The sequence below is a fragment of the Haematobia irritans genome, chromosome 1, assembly GCF_050003625.1.
Source record: "Haematobia irritans isolate KBUSLIRL chromosome 1, ASM5000362v1, whole genome shotgun sequence".
Lineage (NCBI taxonomy): Eukaryota > Metazoa > Arthropoda > Insecta > Diptera > Muscidae > Haematobia > Haematobia irritans.
In genome coordinates, this window is record NC_134397.1 from 50249648 (window position 1) to 50270458 (window position 20811).

At 33.6% G+C, this 20811-nt stretch overlaps 1 protein-coding gene across 6 annotated transcripts in view; it reads right to left on the bottom strand.

The window, feature by feature from the left end:
• InR (Insulin-like receptor) overlaps positions 1-20811 on the bottom strand; it is a 154362-nt gene that overhangs the window by 26352 nt on the left and 107199 nt on the right. For 5 of the 6 annotated variants that reach the window (XM_075290314.1, XM_075290312.1, XM_075290316.1 and 2 more), the window contains 3 exons: positions 17762-19329; positions 10495-10910; positions 10294-10429 (listed from right to left, as the gene is read on the bottom strand). In XM_075290314.1, coding sequence (XP_075146429.1) covers positions 10294-10429; positions 10495-10910; positions 17762-19289 — 2080 coding nt within the window. In that variant the 5' untranslated portion in view covers positions 19290-19329. Of the gene's footprint in view, positions 1-10293; positions 10430-10494; positions 10911-17761; positions 19330-19487; positions 19572-20811 lie in introns of those variants that run through there. The other variant, XM_075290313.1, reaches the window with a different exon arrangement.

The window sequence follows — 20811 nt, forward strand, 5'->3', positions numbered from 1 at the left end:
AACGTTTTATATGGGGGCTATATATAATTATGGACCGATATGGACCAATTTTTGCACGGTTGCTAGAGACCATATACCAATACCATGTACCAAATTTCAGCCGGATCGGATGAAATTTGCTTCTCTTAGAGGCTCCGCAACCCAAATCTGGGGATCGGTTTATATGTGCGCTATATATAATTATGGACCGATGGGGACCAATTTTTGCACGGTTGCTAGAGACCATATACCAATAGAGACCATATACCATGTACCAAATGTCAGCTGGATCGGATGCAATTTACTTCTCTTTGAGGCTTCGCAAGCCAAATCTGGAGATCGGTTTATATGGGGGCTATATATAATTATGGACCGATGTGGACCAATTTTTGTATGATTGTTAGATACCATATACCAACACCATGTACCAAATTTCAGCCGGATCGGATGAAATATGCTTCTCTTAGAGGCTCCACAAGCCAAATCTGGGGATCGGTTTATATGGGGGCTATATATAATTATGGACCGATATGGACCAATTTTTGCATGGTTGTTAGAGACCATACACCAACACCATGTACCAAATTTCAGCCGGTTCGGATGAAATATGCTTCTCTTAGGGGCTCCACAAACCAAATCTGGGGATCGGTTTATATGGGGGCTATATATAATTATGGACCGATGTGGACCAATTTTTGCATGGTTGTTGGAGACCATATAGCAACATCATGTACCAAATTTCAGCCGGATCGGATGAAATTTGCTTCTCTTTGAGGCTCCGCAAGCCAAATCTGGTGATCGGTTTATATGGGGGCTATATATAATTATGGACCGATGTCGACCAATTTTTGCATGATTGTTAGAGACCATATACTAACACCATGTACCAAATTTCAGCCGGATCGGATTAAATATGCTTATCTTAGAGGCTCCACAAGCCAAATCTGGGGATCGGTTTATATGGGGGCTATATATAATTATGAACCGATATGGACCAATTTTTGCATGGTTGTTAGAGACCATATATCAACACCATGTACCAAATTTCAGCCGGATCGGATGAAATATGCTTCTGTTAGAGGCTCCACAACCCAAATCTGAGGGTCCCTTTATATGGGGGCTATACGTAAAAGTGGACCGATATGGCCCATTTTCAATACCATCCGACCTACATCGATAACAACTACTTGTGCCAAGTTTCAAGTCGATAGCTTGTTGCGTTCGGAAGTTAGCGTGATTTCAACAGACGGACGGACGGACGGACATGCTTAGATCGACTCAGAATTTCACCACGACCCAGAATATATATACTTTATGGGGTCTTAGAGCAATATTTCGATGTGTTACAAACGGAATGACAAAGTTAATATACCCCCATCCTATGATGGAGGGTATAAAAATCCGAAATCCCAAACAATATTCTTTTTTGTCGTCTTTATTTTGTTTTTCAATTTTCCAAGTAGTTTTAGAGATATCGTTCAAGTGTTGAAAAAAAAAAATCTGCAAAAAACCAAGTGCAGATTTGGATTCAGCGACCTCAAATTATTAAAAATTTGCTATAAATTTCAAATCAACACAAATAAAGTTCGATTTTGTTCCCCTGTGTTATCGAAGGAATTTGTTTGGTAAAAATAGGTTTAAATTTTCCGTTACATTTTTTGAATATAGGGGTAATATTTTTACAATTAAAATTGAAAAGATCAACTTTTAGATAAAACCGTGTTATAGTTACACACACTCAAAAAAAATGCCTAAAGCCAATTTAACTCTATTTTAGTTCATGGAAAATATTAGCTTTTAATCAAAATTTCATTTCACTTTAATTTTTTATCGCCTTTAGTTACGTGGATGTGCTCAAAAATCTGAATATTTCTCTAAGTAAAGACTAACCGCAAATCAAATGTTTGTTGATCACATTTAGGAGCTTTTCAGGATATTAAAGAAAAACAAGTAAGGAAAGTCTAAAGTCGGGCGGGGCCGACTATATTATACCCTGCACCACTCTGTAGATCTAAATTTTCGATACCATATCACATCCGTCAAATGTGTTGGGGGGCTATATATAAAGGTTTGTCCCAAATACATACATTTAAATATCACGCGATCTGGACAGAATTTGATAGACTTCTACAAAATCTATAGTCTCAAAATTTAAGTCGGCTAATGCACTAGGGTGGAACACAATGTTAGTAAAAAAATATGGGAAACATTTAAATCTGAAGCAATTTTAAGGAAACTTCGCAAAAATTTATTTATGATATCGCTCAATATATATGTAATAGAAGTTTAGGAAAATTAGAGTCATTTTTACAGCTTTTCGACTAAGCAGTGGCGATTTTACAAGGGAAATGTTGGTATTTTGACCATTTTTGTCGAAATCAGAAAAACATATATATGGGAACTATATCTAAATCTGAACCGATTTCAACCAAATTTGGCACGCATATCTACAATGCTAATTCTACTCCCTGTGCAAAATTTCGACTAAATCGGAGTTAAAAATTGGCCTCTGTGGTCATATGAGTGTAAATCGGGCGAAAGCTATATATGGGAGATATATCAAAATCAGAACCGACTTCAACCAAATTTGGCACGCATAGCTACAATGCTAATTCTACTCCCTGTGCAAAATTTCAACTAAATCGGAGTTAAAAAATGGTCTCTGTGGTCATATGAGTGTAAATCGGGCGACAGCTATATATGGGAGATATATCTAAATCTGAACCGATTTCAACCAAATTTGGCACGCATAGCTGCAATGCTAATTCTACTCCCTGTGCAAAATTTCAACTAAATCGGAGCAAAAATTGGCCTCTGTGGTCATATGAGTGTAAATCGGGCGAAAGCTATATATGGGAGCTATATCTAAATCTGAACCGATTTCAACCAAATGTGGCACGCATAGCTACAATGCTAATTCTACTCCCTGTGCAAAATTTCAACTAAATCGGAGCAAAAAATTGGCCTCTGTGGTCATATGAGTGTAAATCGGGCGAACGATATATATGGGAGCTATATCTAAATCTGAACCGATTTCAATAAAATTTGGCACACTAGACTAAACTACTAATTGAACTCCTAGTGCAAAATTTCAACCAAATTGGGGTAATACTCAGGCTTCTAGGGCCGTATAAGTGCATATCGGGCGAAAGATATATATGGGAGCTATATCTAAATCTGAACCGATTTGTTCCAAAATCAATAGGGTTCTATTTTGACCCAAAACACATACTTGAGCCAAATTCGATTGGGCTTAAATTACTACCTAATCCCTTGGTTACAAAAATGTGTTCACGGACAGACGGACAGACGGACATGGCTATATCGACTCAGGAGCCCACCCTAAGCATTTTTGTCAAAGACACCATGTGTCTATCTCGTCTCCTTCTGGGTGTTGCAAACATATGCACTAACTTATAATACCCTGTTCCACAGTGTGGCGCAGGGTATAAAAAAAAAACAAATATTATTTGGGTGACATTTTAAAACCTAAATATTTTACAAATTTTTTATCGTTACACTAAAAAAAATACATTTTAAAACCTAAAAATTGTACAAATTTTTTATCGTTACACTAAAAAAATGTGTTATTCATAACAGCAAAAAAGTTAGCTTAGAAGTTTTAGTTTGCTGTAGTTTTTTAACAAACATCCGTTAAGGTGGGTAATAAGTTCGAGTTTAGACGCTACAATCGCCATTTTTACTTTTCTTCAATAATCCATTTTAAAGAATATAATATAAACATTATAAAAAGTTGCTTTGGGCTGTTCCCACCAAGTATAATATAATAATAAAATTTGCATCATCGAGGTATAATTTTATACCTTTTTATACCCTCCACCATAGGATGGGGGGTATATATATATTCTGGGTCGTGGTGAAATTCTGAGTCGATCTAGCGATGTCCGTCCGACCGTCTGTTGAAATCACGCTAACTTCCGAACGAAACAAGTATCGACTTGGAATTTGGCAGATTTGGCTTGCGGAGCCTCTTGGAGGAGCAAAATTCATCCGATCCGGTTGAAGTTTGGTATTTGGGGTTAGTATATGGTCTCTAACAACCATGCAAAAATTGGTCCATATCTGTATATAATTATATATAGCCCCCATATAAACCGATCACCAGGTTTGACCTCCGGAGCCTCTTAGATGAGCAAAATTTATCCGATTGGGTTGAAATTTGGTACGTGGTGTTAGTATATGGTCTCTAACAACCATGCAAAAATTGGTCCATGTCGGTCTCACAAAAATTGGTCCATATCGCCAAAACTAATGCAACAAAATTTTATTTCTATAGAAATTTTTGTCAAAATTTTATTACTATAGAAAATTCTGTCAAAATTTTATTTCTATAGGAAATTTTGTAAAAAATTTATTTCTATAAAAAATGTTGTCAACATTTTATTTCTATAGAAAATTTCGTCAAAATTTTATTTCTATAGAAAATATAGTCAAAATTTTATTTCTATAGAAAATTTTGTCAAAATTTTATTTCTATAGAAAATTTTGTCAAAATTTTATTTCTATAGAAAATTTTGTCAAAATTTTATTTCTATAGAAAATTTTGTCAAAATTTTATTTCTATAGAAAATTTTGTCAAAATTTTATTTCTATAAAAAATTTTGTCAAAATTTTATTTCTATAGAAAATTTTGTCAAAATTTTATTTCTATAGAAAATTTTGTCAAAATTTTATTTCTATAGAAAATTTTGTCAAAATTTTATTTCTATAGAAAATTTTGTCAAAATTTTATTTCTATAGAAAATTTTGTCAAAATTTTATTTCTATAGAAAATTTTGTCAAAATTTTATTTCTATAGAAAATTTTGTCAAACTGTATTATATAAGTATTTAATTGAACTTTTTATACCCTCCACCATAGGATGGGGGGTATATTAACTTTGGCATTCCGTTTGTAACACATCGAAATATTGCTCTAAGACCCCATAAAGTATATATATTCTGGGTCGTGGTGAAATTCTGAGTCGATCTAAGCATGTCCGTCCGTCCGTCCATCCGTCTCACAGTGGGTTGAGCGGTAGGCAAAGTGGCGATTAATTCAGGAAAGCCGTAATTTTAAAATATTGTTATTTTTTATTGATGGATATTCATAAATACATAAAAAGGCATAACTAGAAACAACAACAAAAATTTTAAAAATTGTTGTTTTAATCTTTTATAGCCTTTTTTGTATTTTGGAAAAAGTGCTCTTATATCACAATTTTCGCTGTAACTTTTCAAAGAAAAACGATAAATTAGGAAATGCAATTGAAAATTAGAGTATACTTAATGTGCTTTTAGAAAAAAAAAAATGTTCTTAAAAATAAAAATTAATAAATATTTAATCTGTATTTATATACCCAAAATTTTAAATTAAAATCCGATTTTTTTTCTTCAAGTTCCGTAATTCCACATATTTAAAAAAAAAATTACATTAGAAAATATTATTATATCTTATTGAACAATATTCAAAAAAAACATTGTATGAAAATAAAACAAACAACCATTAAAGGAAAAAAATAAGTAAAAAAAATATAATTGTATGGTTTTTTTATTTACTTCATTTCATTAATTTTAGAAGTATTCATAATCATCATTTACTTCACAACCATTATAAAATTAATTTACTTAATAATAATAATTTTCTTCTTAATTATCATACAATTCGTTAACATAATCTTCATCTTCATTATCTTCATCATCTTCGTCACCATTATCATTTTCGTTTTGGGTAAGAATAAGTAACTCCAATGCAGTCTAAGGCATTTGCTGCATTTTCATTTTGCAACTCTTTCTCTTGCTCGAAATAAATGGATCTGAACTTAGAAGAAATCTATTAAAGACGTCTTCTATTGTATTTTCCCGACTGAATTTACGGGAAAAGTGCTCCCTATAGCTTTTGAAGTCCTTATTTCTGGCTTCCCGATATTCTTCAGTTAGCTTACGAAGCTTTGTAAGTAATTTGGAATTAATTAATTAATTTTTTTTCGTGAGTGCGCGTGATTTAAAATTACTCACGTACCCATCTCTAATAAACTGCACACTCAGTAGCTACAATAACAAATACTAAACGGAATATAAAGACAAAAGCTAATAAGGTCAAAGTGATTTTTTGTTTTATTTTTTCATATATATTTTTAGCGACTGGAGTTATTTTACAAATTCTTTAATAAGTCAAAAAATGCAACAAAAAGGCAAAAAGTTTTTTTGGAATTTATAAGCTGAAACTTCATATTTTAAGAAAATATAAGCAGTTTTACTAAGTTTCACCGATAATTCAGTTGAAATCCAATACAAACATCAAAAATACCTCATCTTTGGAGCAATTTCCTAATATTTCTTTTCAATATTTCCAAAACATTTATCTAAACAAACAAATATTTATCATATGCTCAAATACCTGAAGTAGACGGCTCCATTATAAAATTTTCACTTTTAGAAGTCTTAATTAAAAAAATTATCACTGGAAATATGCAAATTTTCACTTTTAACCAATGCGCGCAAAAATAATAATAATTATTGAACTTTGAAGACACACTGCAAATAAAGTAAACGACTAAGAACTTTTATTTTGGCAAGTAGTGATGTAGAATTTTATCTTCTTTCACCCGGTACCAAGTTAAAGTTCCGGTTAAAGTTCATCTTTTGAATTAATCGCCAGTTTTGGTGGATTTCAACCCTCTGTGCGTCTGTTGAAATCACGCTAACTTCCGAACGAAACAAGCTATCGACTTGAAACTTGGCACAAGTAGTTGTTATTGATGTAGGTCGGATGGTATTGCAAATGCGCCGTATCGGACCACTTTTACGTATAGACCCCATATAAACCGACCCCCAGACTTGGAGGAGAAAAATTCATCCGATCCGTTTGAAATTTGGTATGTGATGTTAGTATATGGTCTTTAACAACCATGCAAAAATTGGTCCATATCTGTATATAATTGTATATAGCCCCCATATAAACCGATCCCAGATTTGACCTCCAGGGCCTCTTGGAGGAGCAAAATTCATCCGATCCGGCTGAAATTTGGTACGTGGTGTTAGTATATGGTCTCTAACAACCATGCAAAAATTGGGCCATATCGGTCTATAGTTATATATAGCCCCCATATAAACCGATCCTTAGATTTGAACTCCGGAGCCTCTTGGAGGAGCAAAATTCATCCGACCCGGCTGAAATTTGGTACGTGGTGTTAGTATATGGTCTCTAACAACCATGCAAAAATTGGGCCATATCGGTCTATAGTTATATATAGCCGATGGCCAATCGAACAAAAATTGGTCCATATCGCCAAACATAATCTATTATTTCTATAGAAAATTTTGTCAAAATGTTTTTGGTATAGAAAGTTTTGTCAAAATTTTATTTCCCATTTGTTTTGTTTTGTTATTGTTGGTTTTGTTCTTTAAGCATTGTTGTTGTTTTTTTATAGCAGCTTAAAACCATACATTGGCTAAACTACAAGTGTAGGTTAACCAACAGAGGAAAAGAATGTTTGTCAAATTTATTTGGGCAAAGCCCTATAGACTGCAAGATGGTTGGATGGACGCACGTTTCGGAATTACCACATTCTTCATCAGCATCCTCTACTTGCAGCAAAACTATCAACCAATTATCAGAATAAATTCAGGCAGTTTATCAAACCCAACAAAAACCACACTTGAACCCTCCGAAAAAAGGTTTTACATTGATAGCCGGCTTATGCCGAAATAAATTCGAAACAAACATATCTCTTTTCCTATGCCACTGTCAAATCATCGATTCGAATTCACATGGCTGGGTTTATTTTGAGCGTGCCTCCTCTTCTTTTTCCATTTGTTTTGTTTTGTTATTGTTGGTTTTGTTCTTTAAGCATTGTTGTTGTTTTTTTATTGCAGCTTAAAACCATACATTGGCTAAACTACAAGTGTAGCTTAACCAACAGAGGAAAAGAATGTTGTCAAATTTATTTGGACAAAGCCCTATAGACTGCAAGATGGTTGGATGGACGCACGTTTCGGAATTACCACATTCCTCATCAGCATCCTCTACTTGCAGCAAAACTATCAACCAATTATCAGAATAAATTCAGGCAGTTTATTAAACCCAACAAAAACCACACTTGAACCCTCCGAAAAAAGGTTTTACATTGATAGCCGGCTTATGCCGAAATAAATTCGAAACAAACATATCTCTTTTCCTATGCCACTGTCAAATCATCGATTTGAATTCACATGGCTGGGTTTATTTTGAGCGTGCCTCCTCTTCTTTTTCCATTTGTTTTGTTTTGTTATTGTTGGTTTTGTTCTTTAAGCATTGTTGTTGTTTTTTTATTGCAGCTTAAAACTATACATTTCTATAAAAAAATTTTGTCAAAATTTTAGTTCTATAGAAAATTTTGTCAAAATTTTATTTCTATAAAATATTTTGTCAAAATTTTATTTATATAGAAAATTTTACCAAAATTTTATTTCTATAGAAAATTTAGTCAAAATGTTATTTGTATAGAAAATTTTGTCAACATTTTATTTCTATAGAACATTTTTTCAAAATTTTATTTCTATAGAAAGTTTTGTCAAAATTTTATTTCTATAGCAAATTTTGTCAAAATTGTATTTCTATAGAAACTTTTGTAAAAATTGTATTTCTATAGAAAATATTGTCAAACTGAATTATATACGTATTTAATTGGACTTTTTTTTTTGTTTAATATATCCCCCGTATGGACTAACTTCCAATTTGGAAGACGGTGTTAAGGAAGGTTGAAGACACCTTGCCATCGGCAACCCAAGTAATTCGATTGTGGATGATAGTCTTTAATTTAATTTAATTCTAATTTTAATTTATTTTATTTTCATATGTAACTAAGCCTTACAAAGGCCTTATACAGTTACTTAGTAGAAGTTTCTACGCAATCCATGGTGGAGTGTACATAAGATTCGACCTGGCCGAAATTACGGCGGAATATACTTGTTTTTACTAATATATTTTTGATTTTAGCGGCTAAACTTGAACTTAGTACCCACCTTTAGTTGAAACATCAAAAATTTTTCTTTGCTGAAATAGCTAACAAATACTGCGGCGTTAGCAAATGCGTCTACTAAACATTTTTGACGAACATTGCTGCTGAAATAGCAAACTGGATTAGTTGAAATAGATCAACATTTTTGTGCCATACACTGATAGAAAAAAGTCTTCTGAAAACAGAAGTCGATGACTGTTGTTATATTTTTGTACATAAGCGTCTTACGAACAACAAATTATAAAATTTTTAGGTTATAAATTTTTCCCGAAAACATATTTAAGAACTAAAAGTAGTTTTTGGTATATTTTTGCATTGTAATATCCTTACAAGCTCCTAAATACGATCAGCAAACATTTTGTTTGATCTTATGCCTCAATTTGATAAAAATCAGATTTTTGGGCATTCTTAAAATATTAAAATATTTTAATTGTGTTACGGTAGCCCCTAAGTTAACATTTTTATATCTTTCAGCCAAACTAAAATAGGTCTTAGTGTAATCGAGCTTAAAAAATAGCGGACAATGTTCGCTATTTCAGCAAACAGTAACTGCTTTCCCCTTTTCAGGAGACTTTTTGCTGTTTTAGCAGACTTTTCTGCTGTTTATACTAATTTCTTTGGGTGTAACAAGGACGATTGAATCAGCAGGATCAGCAGAAAATTTCATGAAATTACAGACTTTCAGTAGTATGTCTGCTTCTCCAAAATATCATATTGTTTGCTATTTCAACAAAAACACTGCTAAAACAGCAGTCATTGTTTTCATAACAGCAGTCTTGTCCATGAGTGTAAACCATGCAGTACGAAATTATAACAGCATACACAATTTGTTGTTTTAACAGATTTTTCTATGAGTGAAGAATTATTGAAGCCAAGTTAACCTTAGTCAAACAAAATTTTCTTTCATGTGAAGATACCCAGTTTTAAGTCAAATTACTTAACTATAAGGACAAAACTACTTCATTGAAAAGTTTATAGACTTCTGGACAAGGAAATAAATTTCCTAAGAGAGAAATGCGTCTCCTGTGCTAAGCATTTGTATTTTAAGGATATTTTTCTTAGTGCACAAATCATGGCTACAAATTTTGGGTGTCACCATTTTTACACCACAGTAATTGGTGTTGAACTTTAATATTTATATATTTTTCCAATTAAATTGAATTGGAAAATAAATTGAAATCAATTTATATAATAAGTTTTAACCACTTTCAAATCATTTCTACCAATGGAATACATTACATTAGTGCCCATTCACTGGGTAAACTTTATGATAACGATTAGAACTTAAAGACTCTATTTTTGTCATTCCTTACTTGTTTGACAAAGTTTGCTATTCCAACAATTTCGTCGTCCATGATGTGGTTTGCAAACAAGGTCATTTGGAGACAATGATGTAACTTCCCATTGGTCACCGGGACACGAAGGACATTCGATGGGGTCTCTATTATTCTGAAAAAAAGAAGGAACCAAACATTTATAAATATAAAAGCATAACATGATAAAACTCTACTTACATTAATATAAACCTCCGATGAATTGGATCTGACAATTTGTGTCCAATCAATTGTGTTTACAAAACACAACATAACATTTCTTTCGATACGTACACCACCTCCAATCATAGTCAATTTGGGCAATGCCAACTCTTCGAGATGAGCATTTAAATAGACTAATAAAACATAGCCCTCGAAATTTGTGCGTCCGCGTATAATGCGTAGATTTGGAAATATTTGGCCCAGCGATCGCAGATAGTATACTTGATAGACAATAAGGTAATCCGTTATTTCTGTTAACAGGGGATATGTCTCATTGTAGTCCTCAAAAGATTGACCATTTATAAGATTTATTAATAGAAATCCTTCGATTACGGTACAGTTCCTCAATTGACGCATTTGACTCGGTGAATTACGTATATCCAGTGATTTGCAAACTAGAAAAAAAATATAAAAAATTGTAAGGTAAGGTATTTTTTATGTATCGATAGCTTTATGAAGAAAGGTTTAATTCAAATTATTTTTAAAAAGGCAAATAAGATAACACACTAGGTTAGGTTAGGTTAGGTGGCAGCCCGATATATCAGGCTCACTTAGACTATTCAGTCCATTGTGATACCACATTGGTGAACTTCTCTCTTATCACTGAGTGCTGCCCGATTCCATGTTAAGCTCAATGACAAGGGACCTCCGTTTTATAGCCGAGTCCGAACGGCGTTCCACATTCCAGTGAAACCACTTAGAGAAGCTTTGAACCCCTCAGAAATGTCACCAGCATTACTGAGGTGGGATAATCCACCGCTGAAAAACTTTTTGGTGTTCGGTCGAAGCAGGAATCGAACCCACGACCTTGTGTATGCAAGGCGGGCATGCTAACCATTGCACCACGGTGGCTCCTAGATAACACACTAAAACGCTTTTTAAATGAAAGAAAAAATATTATAAATTGTATTTATATTTTTTTCTGCTACATCTAAATTTGACAAATATCTTTGAGTGTATACAGTATCCATATATATCAATCACTCTAATAGGTGATAATTCCCAAAAGATCAGAATATTACTATGCCAATTTAGATACAATGTAATAATGTATACAAATGTAATTAATTGATTGGCATTTATTCAGATGTGCTAGTATCAATCAATTATTATGTATTAAGATTATATCAAATGTGGCAAAAAAATTTTTTTGCCCTCCACCATAGGTTTGGGGTATATTAACTTTGTCACTCCGTTTGTAACACATCGAAATATTGTCATCAGACCCTATAAAGTATATAGATTCTAGGTCGTGCTAAAATTCTGAGTCGATCTAGCGATGTCCGTCCGTTCGTCTGTTGAAATCACTCGAAACTTCCGAACGAAGGTTAGGTTAAAATGGCAGCCCGATTAAGTTTCAGGCTCACTTAGACTATTCAGTCCATTGTGATACCACAACTTCCGAACGAAACAAACTATCGACTTGAAAATTGGTACAAGTAATTGTTATTGATGTATGTTTGATGGTAATGGAATGAGCCATATCGGACCACTTTTACGTATAGCCCCCATATAAACCGATACCCAGATTTGACCCTCCGGAGAATCTTGCTCCAAAATTCATCCGATCCCATTGAAATTTGGTATGTGGTGTTAGTATATGGTCTCTAACAACCATGAAAAAATGATCCATATCGGTCCATAATTATATATAGCCCCCATATAAACCGATCCCAAGATTTGACTTTCGGAGCCTCTGGAAGGAGCAAAATTCATCCGATCCGATTAAAATTTGGTATGTGGCGTTAGTATATGGTATCTAACAACCATGCAAAAATTGGTCCATATCGGTCCATAATTCTATATAGCCCCCATATAAACCGATCCCCACATTTGACCCTCCGGAGCCTTTTGGAAGAGCAAAATTCATCCGATCCGGTACGTAGTGTTAGTATATGGTCTCTAAAAACCATGCAAAAATTGGTCCATATCGGTCCATAATTCTATATAGCCCCCATTTAAACCGATCCCCAGATTTGACCTCCGGAGCCTCAGGAAGGAGCAAAATTCATCCGATCAAATTGAAATTTGGTATGTGGTGTTAGTATACACCCTCACAAAAAATCGCTTCTGTAACATATACTCCCAAACATATTTTGCTTCAAGCATATACATTTTTGGGTATTGCCCAAACATTTATATGTTTGATCTCTACCAATATATAATATGTTTGAAACCATATTGGTCTAAACAATATATGTTTGGGTAGTCTAAGTTCCAAACATTTTGTATTTTTGCATTCAAATTCAATAATGTTGTCTTCCAAAAAAACAATATATTATTATGTGACCATATAATATGTTTGGAAGCATTTTGCACCCAAAAATATTATATGCTTAAAAAAAATTCTCCCAAACAATATTGTGCTCAAAATTTTATTTATTTATTTATATATTTACAATCATAATGAATTATGAAAATAAACAGGTAATATAGGTGCTAAAAACATAGGTTTTCGACCTGAATGCTCAAAATTTTGTTTCTGCCTAATTGTATATTCCCCCACATCTTTCTCACCTTCACGAGATATTTTAGTTCTTAGCACCTTTTTCTGTAATACAAACATTGTAGAAGAAATTATTCAATTTTATGATCTTTTTTATTTTAATTTTACCTTTTGCCGGACGGGGATTCGAACAGCGGACCACACAGTTTGTAAGGATCAAAGAAGTAGCTGATCAATTGCCCAAGGAAAAATAAAATGTTAATTTTGTAATAACAAGCAACAACCACCAACTTAATTCAATATCGCTCCCTGTTAAATAGCGCTCCAAGCTACTAAATTAATATATGTTTGCATCCAAGCATATTATATTTACAAACATTTTATGTCCCAAACATAATATGTTCTAACATATTAACATATATGTCCCAAACATGTTATGCTAGTTTATGAACATTATATGCTTGCACTCAAAAATATTGTGTTTAAAAATTTGTGTTCCCAACATATAATGTTTATAGCCAAACATATGAAAAACAGTCTTTTTCATCCGTGTACATAAGATTCGGCCTGGCCGAATGTACGGCCGTAAATAATCGTTATATTATTGACTCTAGTAGTTTTTACCGGCTTCGAAACAAAACTTGCAATACATTTTGCTATGGGATAAAATTAATGAGTTTTAGATACACTTAGAATTTGTACAAGTCACTTGTAGTAAGGACATATAATAATCTGCATTGGCGTAGAAATAACAACAATTAATTGATTATGGATAGCGTGTGTTTCATTTGTCTTGCTTAATGGATAATTAATAGTAGAATTCTATTTATCAATTGAACACACTGACTGCTGTTATTCAGCACCCCCGCAAGGATCTCAACATGAATGATTACAAACAATATAAATTATAGATATATTAATGTATAAATATGTTTTGTATGTATCTATAGTTAGATGTGTGTTGGGTTTTGTTTTTTTGTATCTATATTGTGTATTAAGAAAATGCTAAGACACCCAGAAAAACTATTTTTAATCAGGTTAAACTTGTTCGGCTCCATTATTCAGATTTGAAGAAATTTTAAAATGGTTAGGCTGGAGTCGCAGTCGAATAAAATTTTTACGTTTTTGACTCCTGCAAAATTATCGTACTCCGACTCCACATCCCTGTTTTTAATAGCCACAAGTGAAGAAAGTCTAAAGTCGGGCTGGACCCTGAACCCCTTTGTGGATCTACATTTTCTATATCATCTCAAACCTTTCAAATGTTGGGTGCTATATTTAAAGGTTTACATTCTCCCACGTACGACAAAAAAAAAAAAAAAAAAAAAAAAAAAAAAAAAAAAAAAACTAAATAGTTAATTAACTTTAACAAGGCTCTTAAAGTAAAAGATGCATCAAATTATGGGAAATGTATTGTACTATCTCAAGAAGTAAAATTGGGTATCGGTCTTCATAGGGCTATACCAAAATAAACCAAATGTGTGTCTGTTTTGGTCTTCAACTACCTCGAAGCCGAATTTAAGTCAAATTTTTGTAATATTGAATTTCGACTTTTGATGTTAACCCTTTCACTACCGATGTCCACTTAGAAGGACATTCGAAAATGACACCAAATTCTATTATCCCACTTAGTTTCGATTTATTTCTCGATGTTATTTTAAAGTAAATAAGCCATAATTATTTTCCATATTGGTGAGGTCTAAAATACATTTTTATAAACTTCTTTAGCAATAAACTAAAAATACGAAAATTTGAGAAAATCGCTAATTCATATCAGTCCATTCAGGTTTACTTAATTTTTTTTTTTTTAATAAATTCACATGTACAACAATAAATTGCTTTTTAAGACATTTTTCTTCGAAATTTGGTCCTCTGGAGCGAATTCTGGTCCGATTTAGGAAAAAATTGGTCGTGGTGGCAACGCTGATAGTACACATTCTTTCACAACGTGAATGAGGATTTTATACTAAAGTGTGATTCTTTTGAGGTTAGGATTTTCATGCATTAGTATTTGACAGATCACGTGGGATTTCAGACATGGTGTCAAAGAGAAAGATGCTCAGTATGCTTTGATATTTCATCATGAATAGACTTACTAACGAGCAACGCTTGCAAATCATTGAATTTTATTACCAAAATCAGTGGCAGAAAATCCGCTTTTTTATCGACAAATTTTGTTCAGCGATGAGGCTCATTTCTGGTTGAATGGCTACGTAAATAAGCAAAATTGCCGCATTTGGAGTGAAGAGCAACCAGAAGCCGTTCAAGAACTGCCCATGCATCCCGAAAAATGCACTGTTTGGTGTGGTTTGTACGCTGGTGGAATCATTGGACCGTATTTTTTCAAAGATGCTGTTGGACGCAACGTTACGGTGAATGGCGATCGCTATCGTTCGATGCTAACAAACTTTTTGTTGCCAAAAATGGAAGAACTGAACTTGGTTGACATGTGGTTTCAACAAGATGGCGCTACATGCCACACAGCTCGCGATTCTATGGCCATTTTGAGGGAAAACTTCGGAGAACAATTCATCTCAAGAAATGGACCGGTAAGTTGGCCACCAAGATCATGCGATTTGACGCCTTTAGACTATTTTTTGTGGGGCTACGTCAAGTCTAAAGTCTACAGAAATAAGCCAGCAACTATTCCAGCTTTGGAAGACAACATTTCCGAAGAAATTCGGGCTATTCCGGCCGAAATGCTCGAAAAAGTTGCCCAAAATTGGACTTTCCGAATGGACCACCTAAGACGCAGCCGCGGTCAACATTTAAATGAAATTATCTTCAAAAAGTAAATGTCATGGACCAATCTAACGTTTCAAATAAAGAACCGATGAGATTTTGCAAATTTTATGCGTTTTTTTTTTTAAAAAAGTTATCAAGCTCTTAACAAATCACCCTTTACATCGTTTTAAGTAACTTCTTAAAGATATCAAGGCATACAAAGTTTCATCAGATATACGCGATCCTATCGCCGATGAAAAACATCTCTCACAGTCGATACTGGTCTAAGGGTCGTTTATACTGAATGAAGACACCAAATTATTAATAAAAAGTACCCTCCACCATGGTTTGCATAGAAACATGTACTAAAGACTGTCATCCACAATCGAATTACTTGGGTTGCGTAACACTTGCCGATGGCAAGGTATCTTAACACGTCTTAACACCGTCTCCTCAATTGTAAGTTAGTCCATACGGGTTATATATTAAACAAAAAAAAAAAGGCCGATTAAATACGTAAATAATTCAGTTTGACAAAATTTTCTATAGAAAAAAAATTTTGACAAAATTTCTATAGAAATAAAATTTTGACAAAATTTTCTATAGCAATATAATTTTGACAAAATTTTCTCTAGAAATAAAATTTTGACAAAATTTTCTATAGAAATAAAATTTTGACAAAATTTTCTATAGCAACAAAAATGTTGACAAAATTTTCTATATAAATAAAATCTTGACAAAATGTTGTATAGTAGTAAAATTTTGACAAAATTTTCTATAGTAATAAAATTTTGCTAGATTATTTTTGGGGATCGGCTACATATAACTATAGACAGATATGGACCAATTTTGGCATGGTTGTTAGCGGCCATATACAAGCGCAATGTACCAAATTTCACCACGTACCAAATTTCAACCGGATCGGATGAATTTTGCTCCTCCAATAGCTCCGGAGGTCAAATCTGGGGATCGGTTTAAATGGGGGTTATATATAATTAAGACCAATTTTTGCATGTTTGTTAAAGACCATATGCTAACACCATGTACCAAATTTCAGCTGGATCGGATGAAATTTGCTTCTCTTAGAGGCTCTGCAAACCAAATAGGGGGATCGGTTTATATGGGGACTATATATAATTATGGGCCGATGTGGACCAATTTTTGCATGGTTGTGAGAGACCATATACTAACACCATGTACCAAATTTCAACCGGATCGAATGAATTTTGCTCCTCCAAGAGGCTCCGCAATCCAAATCTGAGCGTCGGTTTATATGGGGGCTATACGTAAAAGTGGTCCGATATGGCCCAATTGCAATACCATCCGACCTGCATCAATAACAACTACTTGTGCCAAGTTTCAAGTTTGTTTCCTTCGGAAGTTAGCGTGATTTCAACAGACGGACGAATGGACGGACATGCTTAGATCGACTCAGAATTTCACCACGACCTTGAATATATATACTTTATGGGGTCTTAGGGCAATATTTCGGTGTGCTACAAACGGAATGACAAAGTTAATATACCCCCCATCCTATGGTGGAGGGTATAAAAAATTCTAAAAAGCAGGTAATTTATCCCGAAAAATCCCGGGATTCCAAATAAAAAAATCCCGGGATCCAACAATTCAATAATTGATTTTGCATTTTCTATTGTAGTTGTTTGTGTAATAAGAATATTCAGTGTCAACTAAAAGCTTGATTATTCAGTACCTGTAACCTATTTCTTGTTATAAGTATATACATGACCTTTGGATGCATTTGCTGTATTGTGGCCAGTTAATAGAATTCGTTCATTTATTCAAAATGGCCAGCAAAAGAGAGCCATAGAGATATGAAATTTGACAATACCAAAGTTGTAAGTTTTTTTCTGAAAATTTTTTCTCAAACTTATGAGGCAGCTCATAATTACCATCTGTTTTATGATCATAAATACATCTATTTATCGGCCTAAAAGGAGTAAAATCCATTCTTATTCGCAAACATACCTATTATTTCAATTACAATTCTTCGTATATTTTGGCTAAATAATTACGACAAATAATGAATTATTGGTTTATATGATATGTAACTCTTACCAGTTTCTTTTCGACCCAATCGTACTTCGGTTCGAGGTGATTGCGCCATCGATAGAGATGTTTCAGTGGATTTAATTGAATTTTCCATTAATGATCTATCCATTGATGTCATTGTCGTTGCTTCCGTCGATGAAAGAAAAAACATGCATAACAATGATAAGCTCATAAAAAATGTATTCAAATTGGAGACATTCCCTAAGACATGAACACGTCGTCGCTGGTGTCGTTGGTAAGAAAATAATGGCTTGCATTTTTGTCTAATGCTTTTTTCAATTCGAGGACTTTGTTGGTGGTTTTGAAATAGTCTGGACCTTTGACTACATTGTTGACCTTTGAACATTGTTGAAAATAGGATAAAAACTAGTTTATACAATGTAAAGCACATATGTAATGTTTGTGTAAAATATCGAAATCGCCCTCTACGACGTTTTTCCCTTAAAGACCTTGTAGAAGAGTCATTAGAATTTTCAACGTAAAGGTCCATTTTCGATGACAATGAGCATATTGATGATACAGCATTAACTGACTGTGATATTGTCTCTTGGTTCGTTTCGTACGACTTGGAGGAGGAGCATGATACCTCGGTGCTTAGTGTTTTTGCCACCGTACTTCGCGTTCGATCTGTGGAAGCAGTTATTAAATTATGGAAGCGGCACCAATTTCTGGAAGTTGAGTTATTTTGACAATTGGTTAATGTGTCTGCGGCTTCTATAAACTTTATTGAGTTTTGATAGTGGGGTTGTTTGGGGTGTTCACTTTGAGCTTCATTTGATCCTTTGTTACTGGAAATGCCTGTGTTATTAGTTATCTCATCACTTAATATATAATAGGAATTACTGGACGGAGACCATGGTTCTTGTTTTCCAAAAGTTTCCGGTGTTTTGTTTTCTATTCCAGCTAATCTAGCTGAAATAATGCATGAGCAACTTGGATGGTAGTGGTGGTGACTTTCAGTTGTTGTTCTCGTTACTTGTTGTCGATGATTCGATGTGTTACAATTGAGTGTAGGAGACGGATGAGTACTAGAAGGAAAGGAATTTTTAACACTGATGATGCGTAATGCTTTGGGATGATGATGTGTCTCATCCTCATCTTCGCCAATTCGACAATGATGGCAGTAATGATGAGAATGTAGTTTTTGTTGTTGTTGTTGCAAATTTTGCAATGTTTTGCTATTTTCGTTATCAAACGAGAGACGAAAACTTCTGCTGGTGGTGGTGGTGGTGGTGTTGCTGTTGTTTTTGTTGTCACTGTTATTGGGAAGTGGAGAGAGGGGAAATGTTGTTAAAGCTGCTCTCCTTGTTGTTGTTGATAATGATGATGGTACTGATGTGTGCAGTTGTGATGTTGTTGCTTGTCCAAATGACGGACTCACACAATCCCCAAAGTCTGGTCTAACTTCTGCTCTTGCTTCATGCAATGCATTTCGCTTGTATAAATACATTTTCCGTTTTTTGGCCATTAAGTTGTGGTTTGTTGTAAAAAAATTAGCATCTCTTTCATTGTACTGATCTGTGATAATGGTCATTGTATCCACTTTATAAGGCCAGTGTTATTTTGCACAATATCTAAAAGAACACAAGAAAAGAAAAGAAAATTATTAAAGAGAACTATTAAAATAGTCATCATATATCAAACTTCTATTGGTATTGATGTCATTCAAAATTTTAAAACAAAAATAATATAAATTGGAAGGATGATTTTAAATAAATAAGAATTTATATACAATTTGTACTAATTAATAGCAAAATAGCCATATTGATCAAATTTAAAACAAGAAGTATTAAAACAAACAAATTGTGATATTAAGAGCATAAAATAGAGAGAAGAGTAATAGTGAGAGCGAAAGTGTGTTGCCAGCTCATATTAGAATTGGCAAAAACAAACAGTTGGCAATACCCCTGTTGATGTATGAAATGCCAGTGTTGCCAAAAACCCAGTTCTAAAAACGTGAAAAATGTTAAAAGTTATAAAATTCAAGAGGTATTGGGAAATCGCAAGCAGAATAAAAAATCGACTGGAAACTGAAGTTGTTATAAAACGTCGACATTCCGAAATTACAGTTTATGAAAAATCTACTTTTATAAATAGCGATACAAATAGGTTGAGTAAGTTGACTTTCAAGTTTTTCCAATTAATTCCGATTTCCAATCAAATTATTCTTAGTACTACTGACTAATTTTGAGGGGAAAGTGATAATTAAAGGATGAATTACATACCATGCATTAATCCGTGAGTTAATGGAAGGTTTGAAAGGGTTGAAGCACTCGAACCGAGCTGTTGCTTTAAAAGAAAAATGTTAACTCTTCAATCAACGGACGCATTAATACATGGTATGTAATGCACCCAATGATGTTTTATGCTATAGCGAATGTTTAGTAGAAGTTTACTGCAAAAAGCCAACAAAAGAGGGATCAAATTTCGTATATGAAAAAAAGTTAGTTCTTTCTGGGAAAAAATCTTCAGCAAACACTTACAACACCATTGGTTAGCATACCTTTCATACATTAGGTTCGTGGGTTCAACCCCAGTTTCGAAAAGGTTTTTCAGCGGTGGATTATCCCCTCTCAGTAATACAGGTGACATTTCTGAGTGTTATAAAGTTTCTCTAAGTGATTTCACCGCAATGTGGAATGCCGTTCGGACTCTGCTATAAAAAGGAGGTCCTTTATCATTGAACTAAACATAGAATCGGGCAGCACTCAGTCATAAGAGATAAGTTCACCACTGTGGTTTCACAATGAACTTAACCTAACCTAAAGGTGAGTATTAAGTTCGAGTTTAGCCGCTAAAATCGTCATTTTCACGATTACTTTTCATTAATAATACTTTTTAAGGAATACAAACTTTGTGAAAACTTGCTTTGGGCTATTCCCCATCAAGTTATAATAAAATCTGCAACAAATATGCATAATTTTATGCCATTTTTTACTGATTTAGTTTTCACTTTAGTGAAAAAATGCGGCTAAACTCGAACTTAGTACCCACCTTAACCTAGCATATAATTACCAAATGTTTAGTCATCTCTATTACAAGTGTATTAAAAAATA